General features: G+C 39.9%; 1 protein-coding gene across 1 annotated transcript in view; it reads left to right on the top strand.

Annotated features, from left to right (window-relative positions):
* Positions 1–13649, top strand: part of Taf2 (TATA-box binding protein associated factor 2) — a 55725-nt gene extending 42076 nt beyond the window's left edge. Inside the window, 5 exon segments of the mRNA XM_038341993.1 lie at positions 793–848; positions 850–1026; positions 2927–3032; positions 5357–5479; positions 12139–13649. Of these exon segments, the coding sequence (XP_038197921.1) occupies positions 793–848; positions 850–1026; positions 2927–3032; positions 5357–5479; positions 12139–12398 (722 nt within the window). The 3' untranslated portion in view covers positions 12399–13649.
* The last annotated feature ends 742 nt before the right edge of the window (positions 13650–14391 follow it).

The raw sequence follows: 14391 nt of genomic DNA, 5'->3' as shown, positions 1-14391 counted from the left end.
TATGTAGAAGAGAACATTACAGCCATTGAGGAAAAAATACATAAGTGTAGGAGATTGCTTAATTGACTTCAGAAGCAATATGAAGATGTTGAGCAAAATATTTTCTTCCTCCATAATAAACTTCATTTAGAATTACATTATATTAAGAAGTTGTACATTTTTTTGTATACAACTATATATAAAATATAAAAAATTTCTTAATTTTTATGCTACATGTATTTGTGATTTTGCATATGAGTGTGTTGTGTGCATGTTGTAGAAATTCAGAGGACAACTTGTAGGAGTCAATTTCTCCATTTCTGCTCTGTAAGGTCCCAGGGATCACCTCCAGTGGTCAGGTTGGTGGCAAGCACTTTTGCCTGCCTTAACCACCTTCCCAGTCCATTTCCTTATCATACTTAAAACCTCAAATTTGTGAAATTTACAGGTAGGATATATAATCTTAGTAATTGAATACTGTTGTTCGAGCAAGTGGTCAGAGAACGAATGCATGTAGAATAATATGTTGAAGAAAAAGGATGGAAGAAATATTTAAAGTCAGAAACAGTTTAATTGACAGCAAATTTTCACTTGTGCTGGCGAGATGGCATGGCAGTTAAAGCTCTCACCACCAAGTCTGATGGTTGAGTTTGACCTCTGGAATCCATGAGGTGGAGAGAAGGAATTGACTCCTGCAGATTGTCCTCTGACTTCTGCACTTCACCACAGCACCTGCACACATCTGTGCTCAAAACACACTCAGTTGACTGTAAGATGAACGGTGTGGTCACAGTTCTCTCTGTCTCCTCTCAGGTACTGCCCATGACTGGAGGTTACGGTGTGTGCTTGTGGATTTGTACTTCACTTTGGTTTGGCCTCAGTAGACCTTCCTGTGTACCCCCTTGCCAGAGCTTGGGGCTTGTTCTTAATCTCAAGGAGAAAAAAGCTGTCTTGAATCCTACCATATTCCAGAAACTGGAGCAGGCACCCAAGAATCTGCGAGTCATGCCGGCTGTCACGCACAGCTTGCCTGGATTTCAGAACCCTGTGAGTGTCACAGTAGTACAGAAGACAGAGCCTCACTATGTCGCGCCACCTGAAGAGGAACAGTGTCTTCTTTGAACCACTCAGCTCTCTAGCCTCGGGTCACTGCCTTTTACCCCCAGCTTGTGTTTGCTTAGCATTTTACAATTCATAAAATGTCACTGTCATCACGTGACTAACCATAACAGATGTACTCTGGTCCTGCTTGGTGTGATGATGTCAAAGTCTTTTGGACCATAGGATTTCTTCTCTGCATAGTACAACATAAAACTGCATATAGATTCAGCTCATAGAGCCTGTTATACTTCAGCCTGCCTTTTCTGTTTGTATCAATGGCAAACTGTTGATTTGAGATCCTGCCTGTAAGCTGTTGCTTGCTGCGCAGTTAGAGTTGTGGGGCAGTTCTAAACAGGATGAGCGCCTGGCAAATGGTTTTGAAAAGAAAATAAATATTGAATGAATGGATAATCTGATGATTTGGGAGGAGATGGTACATTACATTTTATAATATTTAAAAATTGTGGTTTTGCCTTTAGAAAACGTAACTCTGCATTGTAAATTGCCAGTCTCTGAGTAAAAAAAAAAGTGTGTGTGAATCATTTCTCCATAAAAGGATTTTCCAGAAATGATTTTCATACAGATGACAGTTTCTGCCTGCTCCAACCTTCCGTTTTCAGCATACTCAGACCAAGACTGTTCTCTTGGCCATTCCCTGCTTACTGGTATCTTGACATTTGAACACTATGTTATCTGGAATATAAAGTGTGTTGTTAAGGTTGTGGTTGGGGAGTACTAAGACAAATCCTTACGCGAAGGAGGAAGTCCCATTCTAAAGAGCTCTCGGGTGGGAATCCTTTCCCATGTACATTGATATATCCATGAGCACACTTCATGTATGGAGAAAATGACATCAGAGGATGCAGCCTTTAGGGCTGGACATGGCTGCTCTTCCAGATGACTCGAGTTCAGTTTCCATCACCCCTGTCCGGTGGCTCACAGCAGCCTCTGACTGCAGCCCCAAGGAATCAGTACCCTCTTCTGACCTCCCATTACTGCACACATGTGAATATCCCTCATAAACACACAGATACAAACAAGTAATTGTGATTAAAAAGGATAAAAATATATCTTTAAAAAAAACATGAGATGGGGGAAAAATCTCTAAAAGTTGACAGAACTTCTGCCCCCATAAAAGACAGGAAAGGGCTAAACATTTTACATTGGTTCCTGTTCACTTTTGGTCACTGGGCATGCTCTACTCAGTGGTTGTTACAGCTGTTCAGCTTTCGGCTGCACTACAAGCTACTTGTTTCCAGAAATCTATTTTCAATTTTAAGTATTGCCACAGGATTACGATGTACTAAGTGTGCAACAATATTGTGAGCAGGAATGAAGAGCAGGCTAGCCCCCTGGGGGTCCCACTAGAGCCTGGTGAGAGGCTGGAGAAGAGGGGACTAGCAGTGGGGGCTAGCAGTGGGGGCTAGCAGTGAGGTTAAGTTCGCCATCCGTGCTAGCCATGCAGGGCTGTCTGTAGGGTCTCCTTAGCAGGAGCATATCAGAAACACTAAATCATAAAAGAATCCAGGTCTCCTAAAGATTCCATCCGGGTATTTAACCTATTGCATATTTCTTGACATTTGGGAAAGCGTGTTCTACCATAGCTTGCCAGTTCTTCTTACAATAGAGGCATGGGCCTTAGTTGCTATTCACAGTAATACCTTTCCAGCTCCTTTGGGGGCTGGTCCCCTAATATTTTTTTCAGTGCCTTTTGAAGAAAAGAGACTATTTTTCTTACGGTTATAATGGGTCTGTTCTTCGGCCTTTCTTCTGCCTGTCCTGAAAGATAACGTCTGTACATGAAGTAATGTCATGGCTCTCTGTTCTTTTGTTGTGTGTGCTCTAGTTTTCAAGTTCTCAGGATGAGGAGGAGGTTGATATGGATACTGTCCACGATAGTCAGGCCTTCATTTCCCATCATCTGAACATGCTTGAAAGGCCATCTACTCCAGGTAAGGTCCATGGTCCATGGTCCCAGGGGAGGTGGGGACTGTTGACATATATCCGTTCTAAACTCTGTTGATTTATTTTAAATGAGCAGTGTAAAAATGGGAAGGCAATATAAAATTCTTAGACTATATAAGTATAATTTACACTGACAAAATAATAAATTGTAGAAAGTACTTTTTGGAGGTCTGACCCGATGGCACAGTGGGTAAAGGCACTTGATATGCAAGCCAGGTGCCCTGAGATCAGTCCTTGGAACCCTATGAAGGTTAAGGAGAGAACCGACCTCATAAATCTCTGCCTTCCATCTGCGTATTATGGCATGCGTTTGTGCTTGCATATGTGAATGCATGTGTACATACGTGCACACACAATAAACTTAACAAGTGTTGCTTCTTTTAGTTTGTTGTGTTATAACGGTGGGTCTTGGTGGTCCAAACTCAGATCCTCATGCCTATAAAACTAGTATGTTACTGATTGAGCCATCTCTTCAGCTTAGATTTATTTTTTAACATTTTTTTCTATTATGAGTTTGATTTTTTTTTTTTTTACCCCCTTGAATACTTTTGCTCTTTTTTCTGATTCCCTTGAATTGGAGTTAGAAAAGTTGTAAGCCTCTTGACACGGGTGCTTGGAACTGAACTCGCATCCTTCAGAAGCACAGCAAACGCTTTTAACTGCTGAGCCATCCTCCATTCCCATAGCCTTTACTCTTTTGGGGGTATCTGCAGCCTCTGTGACAAACAACTCATGGGGATACACTGCACCTGGCATTGGGGTTCTCCTTTGCCCATGACTTCTAGGAGAGCATTATCTTTCCATGAAAATTCTGTATATGCTCTTCCTTTAAGGATCTTTTGTAGTGGTTGTTTGGTCATCATGAGTTATCTTAGTTTGGCATGCTCTGAAGTGTCTATTTCTCTTAGAAATTAAAAAAATACCCTTGTTGACTTTAGCAGTCATAGTTAGCAGCTGTTTGATTTCAGGGCTTAGTGTGTCTTTCTGTTTCCTGGCTCATCGGATTGCCGATGAGAGTCTGATGTGTTTTTTTTTTTTTTTTTTGTAAATGTGTTACTATCTCCCTTGTTGCTTTTAATATATATATATATATATATATATATATATATATATATATTACTTTTTTTTTTCTTTAGATGCTAGATCTTAGGTATCACTGACAGGCCTTGAACTTGCTGTATAGACAGTGATGAATTTCTTATCCTCTTTCCTCTACCTCCGAAGTACTAGAATTACAGATGTTGACTACCCATGTCTGATTTTTTTATTGTTGTTCTTCACGACAGGATTTCTCTGTGTAACAGCTCTGGCTGTCCTGGAACTCACTTTGTAAACTAACTCACAAAGATCTGTTTGCCTCTGCCTCCTGAGTGCTGGGATTAAAGGCTTGCCCTGCCATGCCCAGCTTCCATGTCTGGTTTTGTACTAGGTGGGGACTGAATCCAGGGCTCTATACATACTAAGCAAACATGCTGCCAAACATCTATGTTGTAGAAGTCAGTTTTTGCAGCTTTCGGTGTTCTTTCTTTGCTCTGTATTTTTAAAATTTTCACTGTTACATATTGTGGAAAGATTTCTCTCCACTCATGTCTAGTTGGGGTTGTAAATACCTCTTGTGTTTGGATATCTGTTTCTCCAGATTTGAAGTATTTTCTGTTGTAATGTTATTGAATAGTTTCTGTCTTTAGTGTTTTATCTCAGTTCTTCCTTTTAGTCTGTGGATAGATATTTTTCTTAGGTTTCATCTCTTGATCATATGCAGAGTTCTTCGACATTGCGATTATGCTGTTTGGCTTTTTTCCCATTCTTATTTATTAGTATTTGAATTCAGCATTCTTTTGGTATATGTGTGAGTGCGTGCATGTGTGCGCATGTGTGTGTACATTCCACAGTACACATGTGGAAGTTGTATGACAATTTGAAGAAGTCAGTTCTCTCCCTTCCATCATATGGGTCTCAGGAATTAGTCAGGGTTTTAGGTTGTGCAGTAGGTCCTTTTCCTCCGTCAACCTAGTCTTCCATCCTGACACTCATTCTTCTGTTGTTAGTGGCTTCAGTGTAGTTTGTACTTAATTCATTTTTTTCATTTCTAACATTATTTTCTCAAATCTTAATTTTCTACTATGCATTTCCTCAGATGGAGGCAATTGAACAAAGTGTTACTTGTGATCTTTAATAACCTTAATATTGTATTCATTTATGATTAGAGTTTTGCTAGGATTAAAGTATTTCTGGTTTTAATGCTAACACGTGAAACCTGTCAAACTTTTTTTTCTGCTAAATATATTTTCCCTTTCACTTGATCTTTTAGGGCTTTCTAAATATCGACCATCGAACTCCAGATCTTCCTTCATGCCCCAGCATCCATTAGGCTGTGACATCACACCACCCACAAAACCCCAGTGGAGTATGGAACTATCCCGAAAGGGAATAGGTACAGTTACTTGTTTTTTGTTTTATGTTGTTTTGTCTCAAGCAAATCTAAATTCAGAGTTAATTTATCAATTTAAAAAATACTGAAAAGATAGAAAACTTAGTTTTCTTGCAATATATTGGTTTTATATTTTGTAAGTCTAAAGACTGTTTCAGGTTAGTTTTTATCTGTTTCAAAAGTTTGTGTTTCTGTTATAGAAAATTTGTAAATAACAGCAAGAAGAAAAATAGATGAGATGGAAAATCACTTTTCATTATGCTGTTCCACACTCATTGTAATACCTGTGACTGTTACAGTACCTTACAGTCAGACTCAATTTCAACACAACCCTTAGAATTGCTATCATTGTACCTTTATATAACCCACAGATTAGCCCCTTATTTTTCACCCAATGCTCAGGATTGCTGTTTCATTCATGAAAATGCAGTGCAGACATACACAACTTACATTTAAAGTTATTCCATACAGGACAGGCAAGATGGCTCTGTAGTAAAGGTGGCTGCTGCCAAGCCTGATAACCTGAGTTTGATCTGTAGAACCCACACGATGGAAGGAGAGAAGTAAAGTTGTTCTCTGAGCTACACACACACACACAGACACAGGTTTAAATTATCCCCTAATAATTGGACTTTCCTAAGAAAGGTCAGCTCAGTTGTACTTATTATGTGTTTACTCCTTTACATGTCTTCAGCTTCTTGTGTCCATTGTTGCTTCCTAAGCAAAGAGTGTACTCTAAATAAACAACAGCTGTCAGATGCTATGAACTACTAGGAGGAAGGATTAAGTATTTGAGTGTTGAAGGAAAAGGAGTAAGAAAAAAGCCACATAAGCAAGTCACTTCTGAAGACTTTCCAAAAGTCATTAGTAAACCTTAAACATCTATGGATTTCTGCTTATGTTTCAGTGGGTGGATTTTGCTTGTATAATGTATGTTTTTGTATGATATAAACAGAAGAGTAATGTTTATTGATCTGAGGAAGGAACTTGGGGACCAACTGTAATTAATAGTAGGCTTCAGCCAAAAGCAACAGCTCAAAATGCTTTAGTGTTAAGACCACAGACTACGGCCTTTTGTGAGGTGTGTACATTTATGTAATAGATTCACACAATGTGTTTCAGAGGGAATCCAGCTGGGACTTTGGCTTGCATTTTCAGGAATGAAGGGATTGGAGATTGTTTCTTTGGCTCCTCCTCTCATTTCCTCCTTCCTCACTTCTCTCATCTCTCATTTTGATCTTTTCTCTCTCTCTCCTTCTTGTGTGTTTGTGTGTGTGTGTTCTAAACTGTGCGTGTGTCTCTGGAGACTGAACACAGGGCTTCTACATGCTGTTCTAACCTCTGTGCATGTGGCTTTGATTTGGAATGATTTCACTAACTCATTATATCTATTAAATGTTTACTACAAATGGAGAGTTTTCTACTCAACTAAAGTTATAGCTGAAGGAGTTTCAGATTTCTTAACATTAGTCTGAAAATGATTCTTTGACCGTCTCCTTAGCTTCGTAAAAGTCAGCTCTGCATTCCTAGAGTCAAGTCAGTTTCTGTTCCAAAACGAGTTTGAATACATGTGTTTGAATGTTTTAGTGATGTGGCACATCAATGGTATACAAAACAAATATTTAACACTTACTGTGTGTGGTTTTATATCATTGTTCTAGTATTACTTTGAAAAATACATTTTCAGTTTTATTTTGTAGTTTCTTTATGGTATTGTCGAGTCTCATCATTTGGGAAGACCAGAGGAAGCTAAATATAGGACTAGAGGTGGGAAATAAGGAAGCCTGGAAGTTGAGGTTTAGCTCTTAACAATGTGAGGAAGCAAGAGTACATTGGCAATATTAATTTAGAAGAGTGTGTTTTACAAATGGTAGTATTCTAAAGGGCTCTCTCTCTCTCTCTCTCTCTCTCTCTCTCTCTCTGTGTGTGTGTGTGTGTGTGTGTGTGTGTGTGTATGTGTGTGTGTGTATTTTGAATTTCAAATACAGCTTTTTCCTAACACATTGTTACGTTGGATAAAGTAGCTTTTCTAAAACACAACAAAAGCTCTTTTAACAGATGAGAAGCAATAGAAGTATCGACCTACTTCCTTTCTCATTTGTACATTTATTTGTGTGTGCGTGTATACTCTTACATTACAGTGCACACGTAGCCGAGTTTGCAGGCGTCAGTTTTCTCCTGCTATCACTTGTGTTCTGGGGTCAGGCTTGATGGTAAGCACTAAGTGCTGAGCCGTTCTGCTGGTTGGTGTAACAGTGTCCTGTAGGAGCAGGATTCTCAGATCCAGCTTCTGGGTGTCAGAGAGTCAGTGTTAGTCTAAACCAAGAAACATCAAATAAGTTGGTTGTGAGGTGGAGTTCCTCTCTCTGCCTTCTATCAGAGTTGGGAATGTGTGGGTGCAGGATTAGTCAGTTTCCTGAAAGAGCACAGTGGAAAGAGAAGGGACGGTCTCCCTTTGGTCTGCAGACTGTAGAATGAAGAGCACATGTGGGGTTTGGGGCCATATCTAGCTGAGGTCTCTTTTAGTCATTGTTGCTAAAACTTAGAAAAATTTTTGCCCTGGTTGCCTAAGAATGAATAGACAGCATATAAAAATCCAGCGAGTTACAGCTTTTCTTGAAGTATCTAAGTGAAAGGCCCTTTTAGCGGTGTTCCTTCTTTATGTTGTCTCCCCAGGTTGAGGGCTGTTGATGTAGGTCCCTTGCTTTCTTTATCTCATGAGGCGAGGCGACTTCTCAAGAACTTAGAGCCAAGAAGCAAGATGATTCTCAGGAGTGGAAATGTCTTACAGACCTTGTCTAGGAGGGATAGAAACAAAACACAGTGCTTTAAGTAAGATGGAGAAGACACACGTATTCTGTTAGTAGAGGACAGTGATAAAATGCTTTTAACCACCTCCTCTTCCTTCACACACACACACACATACACACACACACACACACACACACACACACACACACACACACACCCTCTTCTGGGGGGCCGGGTGTGGGCCGGTAAAGAAGACATTTCAGAGTTGATTTTGTGTCTATGTGTTACTTTCACTGGTTAATAAAAAAACAAAAAACAAAAAAAAAAAAAACTGCCTTGGCCCTTTAATAGGACAGAAAATTAGGTAGGCGGAGTAGACAGAACAGAATTGTGGGAGAAAGAAAGCAGAGTCAGGCAAACGCCTCAGGCAGACGCCATAGCTCTCCTCTCCAAGATGGACACAGGCTAAGATTCTTCCTGGTAAGACACCACCTCGTGGTGCTACACAGATTACTAAATATGGGTTAAAGCAAGATATGAGATTTAGCCAATAAGAGGCTGAAACTAATGGGTCAGGCGGTGTTTAAATGAATACAGTTTCCGTGTAATTATTTCGGGTGTAAAGCTAGCCAGGTGGCAGAATGCAGCCTGCTGCTTCTTCTACAGAGTGGCACCCAACGTGGTAACTAAATCCACTTAACCTGAGAGGGCTTTAAAAAAAGGGAGAGAGAGTTTAACGAAGATTTTTACTGTTTGTTACTGGCGTGCTGCAGAGAAATTTCCCTGACTCAACAGCCTTTGCAGGAAAAAAACTTGCGTGGTTTTAAAACACAGCTTCCTGCTCTGTGCCGCCAGCGCAAACTCTGGCTGTAAAGCATTTCATTGGCTTTTATGGGACTGGATGTTTGTGTGCCCGCTCAGGATTGGGAAGAAAGTGCTCTGAGAGCGCAGCCTGCTGCTCCTTCTACAAAGGGAGGTGTAAGCATGGTTCCCTTCATTACCTTTCCCTCCTCTGTTCCCGAGGGAAGGAGAACAGGCAGGAAATGCTGTGTGGTTCTGTGACTGTGAGTGACAGATAGAGCATCCTAGAACCTCTCCCTCCCAGTGCTGAGCTCCCTCTTCGCCACTGCAAGCAGGACTTTCTCCTAAGCTTATTTAGTGATCGCAGGGATGAGGAGCAGAGGGGAAGGGTGTGAAAGTGGAGCAGCAGGAATTCCCTAGTGATTTCTGTGGGGAAGAGGAGAGTCCTGCAGCTGTCTCACTCGGGCTGCTGGATTATGTAATGCCTTCTTGCATAATTCAGAGAACACAATTCTGGTATTGAAATCTTACTTTGAAATTAAAACAATTTGTTTTAAAAAGCTTGGATGCTTTCCCTAGAGATTTTTCTTTTGGAACTCAACATGAAAAACAGACTGATTTTTTTTCTTTTTAATCTATAAATGACAATGATGTATTTCAACATCTTTTTAAAAAATTTGATCTAAAGAATCAAAGAACAGAATTCCTATCTTCCCTAATAGAAACTACTACAGACTTTGTCTTAAATACGATCATATACCTCCCTAGTGGGAAAGAAGTCAATAAAATTAGTAGACTGTTCACTGTTTCTTAAGCATTCTTATCAGATGTACTGCAAAGCTTGCAAGTTGGGCTTTTATTAAGTACTTTTATTTGTTTTACAAATGTTGACTACAGTTTGCTTGTTTGTTCAAATTTGGTCTTAGGGAAGATTTTACGTTGGACAGAATAATTCAGAATATCTTTTGTATAACAAAAAATGGAGAAATTATGGTATTTTGAATTATGTGTTATCTCTTCCTCTACTATATCTACTATCTAAAGTAGAAAAGGCATTTCACATCACCTAGGGGTTTTGTCAGTTTTAGAGTGAATGCCACTGAGCCATGCTGAGCCATCTCCATGGCTCTGGTGTTTATTTTCAGAATGCATTTGTTTAAGTCAGTGCCCACTGAAAGTACACATTGCAGTCCTCTTAATATTTATATCTTTAAATTTATATTCTAGTCCACATCTTTTTCTCTCTCCACCCTGCAGTGTATTTAGTAAAGAAATTATATTGTTATCTAGTTTTAAAGTATGTAATTTTTCTGTTTATTTATGGTAAAGTTAACATAATGGAGTTCTTTGTAATTTCTGTAAAATGACAGTCCTATCTAGACATGTAATTAGATTCAGGTTTATCAGTGATGTGTATTTCCATTTGGAAATACCCACTATCTGATTGGCTCTTTTCCAAGGTCAACTATTGTGGATGTTCAGGATCTAAATGTATTAACTCATTGAAGATTACAAAGTAATGCTATTCTAATTAATCTTTCCATTTTTATTTATAGGATGGATTAGTTCTATAAAGCTAAATTTGTCTTCATTATTACTCAGTGGTGTGAGCCATATAGGAAATGCCTCTCTCTCTCTGTACAGTTAATAATTTTAAAACAATAAATGCATTGGCTAGCATCCTTTAATGGTGATCAATTTCAGTTCATATTTAGTATCCATGATCAGTATTGAAATTGCTATATCTTTAGACATCTTTTAAGGTTGACTCCTGAGTCAGTTGGGCAGAACTTGAAGTTCCTTGCTGTTGGATCCAATGCTCCAGGCTCCTCTTATGAGTATCCTGCTCAGACTGGAGCCCACGCTTTGCCACAGGAGCCGCTGATCCTATCACCCTGAGTCTTAATGCTAGTTAACTTCTGTGTTCTCTGTGTCAAGAAAAATTCAAGATTTGTAGTCAAGATACCCTAATGTGAGCTTTGAGACCTGCAGGTAAAGACGAGTTCACCTTTGAAGTGGTCGTAGGTGTCCCAGGAAAGAGTAAAGCGCAGACATCTGTTCAGCCTTTGCCTGTGCTGGGCAGCCCAGCTTCGAGGATAACTGTTGGCTTTTCTGATTCCAACAGCGTGGCCGCTGTTTAGGGTGATGATGAAACCTGTGCAGCTCAGGACCAGAGGCTCTGAGAAGTGAAGATAGTTTAGACATTGCCAGACTTAGTTGATGGAGAATGGCACACAATGAGCAGGGAGCCCAGGTGTTTGTGTGCCGTGAACGTTGTCCCATTCCCTGATACCTGGCTTTGTCTTGTGAGCTGAGTCTGTTTTTCTGTACTTGTAGCATGAGGACTATACTTAATTCTTTAAGACTGAAATTAAGATCATGTCATAGCACAGTCTCATGACTGTTAATAGTTTCCTGGGTCAACAGATTGTTAGAACTGAAGGGGTATTTGAGGATATCAAGTCGCTTCTCAGATGAGATTCAGCACATCCTTAGGTTAACAGGACAGTCTCATCTAGAACACGGTGTCCTGGTTTTCATTCTTGTCTTTTGTGTGCTGACACGACTCCTGTCTTTAGGAACATTTCCTTTCACAGCCTCCCTACCTTCCTGGGTCTTCAGAAGAGGTTCCCTTTACCTATATATTCCCGAAACCGTCTGAACAACTAAATGGGTGTTTCATTTTCACTAAGATACCATTATTAGTAACTGAGATAGTATATTTGTGCATTAGTAATTTTCTAAGTCTAAGTGACTCAGTAAAGTACAGCCTTGCCCCATGATAGTTTAGGGCAGAGCAGTATTTGAAGGAGTTTTATTTTCATTGGCCAGTATAGATTTTAGTATATAGCGCACAGGTAGTCATTATTGTTTAATCATAATACTTGGAAACTATTTACATTCAAAGGATGATTTGCTAATACACTAGCAAATTTTTTATAGGCTAGATGGACCTAAATTAGTTGACTTCTGGCCAAGATGCTGGCAATTCTGTTGAACTTATTGGCTGTTGTATTTGGATACTGCATGAGACTGTCCTCCGCGTCCTCCTAGGATAGCTGTCCTTTCTTACTATCAACAGAAATTCATTTGGTGTTTTAATCTTGAAGGTAAAGAGCAGCCTTTGGAGATGGGTGTGCATTCCATGGTAGCAACTCCACTCTCAGTGTTTGCTAAGGAGTCTACGTCCTCTAGACACAGCGAGCACCATCATCATCATCACCACGAGCACAAGAAGAAGAAGAAGAAGCACAAGCACAAGCATAAGCATAAACACAAGCATGACAGCAAGGACAAGGACAAGGAGCCCTTTGCCTTCTCCAGCCCTGCCAGTGGCAGGTCTGTGCGCTCGCCTTCCCTCTCTGACTGAAGCGTCTGCAGAGCCCTCTCCAGAGTCCCGCCCAGAAGATGGTGTTACTAAAGCCTGGTCCTCCGTGGAGCATGGTGCAAGGGGGAATACAGAGAAGCTGGAGTGCACTGGAGTTCTGGGCATTCAGTTTCTGCTCTTTGTATATCTAGGGTCTACGGAGGAACTGGTTTTTTGGTTCTGGATGAACTGTTCCATCCATTGTTTCTTCCTGAAAACACAGAGTGACTTCTTTTTACAAAAGCCTTCATGTCTCCTGCAGACCCTTTCACATCTGGTCTCCTATGGACTGTAAGGTCAGGTGTGCATGGAAGCCGCTGATGGATGTCATGGGCAAAGGGGCATCAGCAGAAGGAACTGCCAGATCTGTGGTACCCAGCATTTCAAGAAGTGCTGAATAACACCACTTGGCGTTGCTGGAAAGGCAGGCATTTCTATAGGACTCAACCCTCTTGGCTGCTCTTCTGTGTAGCCATAGAAAATAAGTACCATCATTTATGAGCTAAGAATTGTATATTTCCTTTTACCCTAAAGTACAAAAAGTTTGGAAAGAAATTATTTTTAAAAGCATTTAACGTAACTATCTTTTGATAGTACATTTGGTGATTTTGATGTTGCAATTTAACAGAACAGTCAGAATCTCCATTATGCTCAAATCAAAATGTTTAAATTACATTTTGTTTTGTCTTCTATTAAGTATAAAGGAATGTGTTCATATGTAAAATATGTGTTGCTGAATGTGGACAGTTTACACACATAACTCGTATTTTTTTCTAAAATTACCCTGTATATAAGGCAGGCATGGTACTACATGCCTTTAAACTGAGCATTGGAGGGGTAGAGGTAGGAGAATTGTTCAAGACCAGCCCGAGATACATGAAAATCTGTATCAAAAAAGCAAAGTAACGAAAATTGCTATATATAACAAAATATGCTTTAAGAAGGTGTGTTTTATTTATTTATTGGCTTGGGCATAGATAATTGACCCACATTGGAGAATACCAGCAACAGTTTAAAAATACATGTGCAGTGTTTTGGTTTCTTATTTTAACAGTTTGTATGGTTGTGTGTTTTTTGTTATTTTTTTGTTTTTCTCAATTTACCAAGTTCTCTGGTAAATTTTTTTCATATCTAGTTTTTATCGTTTCCCTTGTTACTAAAATGTTTGACTAAATTTCTATGCTCATAATAAATATTTCAAAAGGGATCCAATAATGCTGGACTTTTAAATAATAAATAACTTTTTAAGTTGAATATTCTGCCTTTATATCACTGTATCATTTTGTTACCTTCCTGACAGGTATGTGTACATAATGTGTCAGAGCACATTTGCAAAGAACTTTGAACGGAGAGGGATTTGAACTGTCCCCAGTAGCAGGGTAATTTCAGTAGCAGACGGAGTGAGGGTAAGGTCTCAGCAGAAGAATCAGTATCTTCAGAGCAAGGGTGTGTCAAGACGGGTGCTAAAAGGAAATCCCACCATAGCTCAGAACTGAGTATAATAAAGAATTATATATTTAGGGGTCGACTCACAGATCACAGTTCTCTGGCTGAACGAGGAACAGGAACCGAATCCAGCAGCTGGAAGAGAGAGAGAGAGAGAGAGAGAGAGAGCGTGCATGCATGCAAGCTTTAGGGCTCATTTACAGTATATGAGACTACGCCCAAGTTTGCTGGTATCTTAAGGCTATGGGCTGAAGGAATTGCCACAACAGGTGTGTACAGGATTTAGAGAGCAGTGAGCGTGACCTGGACTGAGTGTGGTCAAGTGGTGTGTGTTTGAGTTGAGGTCTTACCATGCAGCTCTGGCTCCTGGGAACTCACTGCATAGACCAGGGAAGGCTTGAACTCGTAGAACTCTGTCTGCGACTCCCAAGAGCTGGATTAGAGACGTGTACCATCACGTTTAGGTCCATGATCAGGTGTTGAAGGACCTAAATTACCCTTACTAATTTAAATTAATTGCATGTTAGCCAACTCCAATTTGTTTTGAAAA

The sequence above is a fragment of the Arvicola amphibius genome, chromosome 9 (assembly GCF_903992535.2).
Source record: "Arvicola amphibius chromosome 9, mArvAmp1.2, whole genome shotgun sequence".
NCBI lineage: Eukaryota > Metazoa > Chordata > Mammalia > Rodentia > Cricetidae > Arvicola > Arvicola amphibius.
Note: the sequence above shows the minus strand (reverse complement) of the source record. Positions and strands in the feature narration are given on the sequence as shown.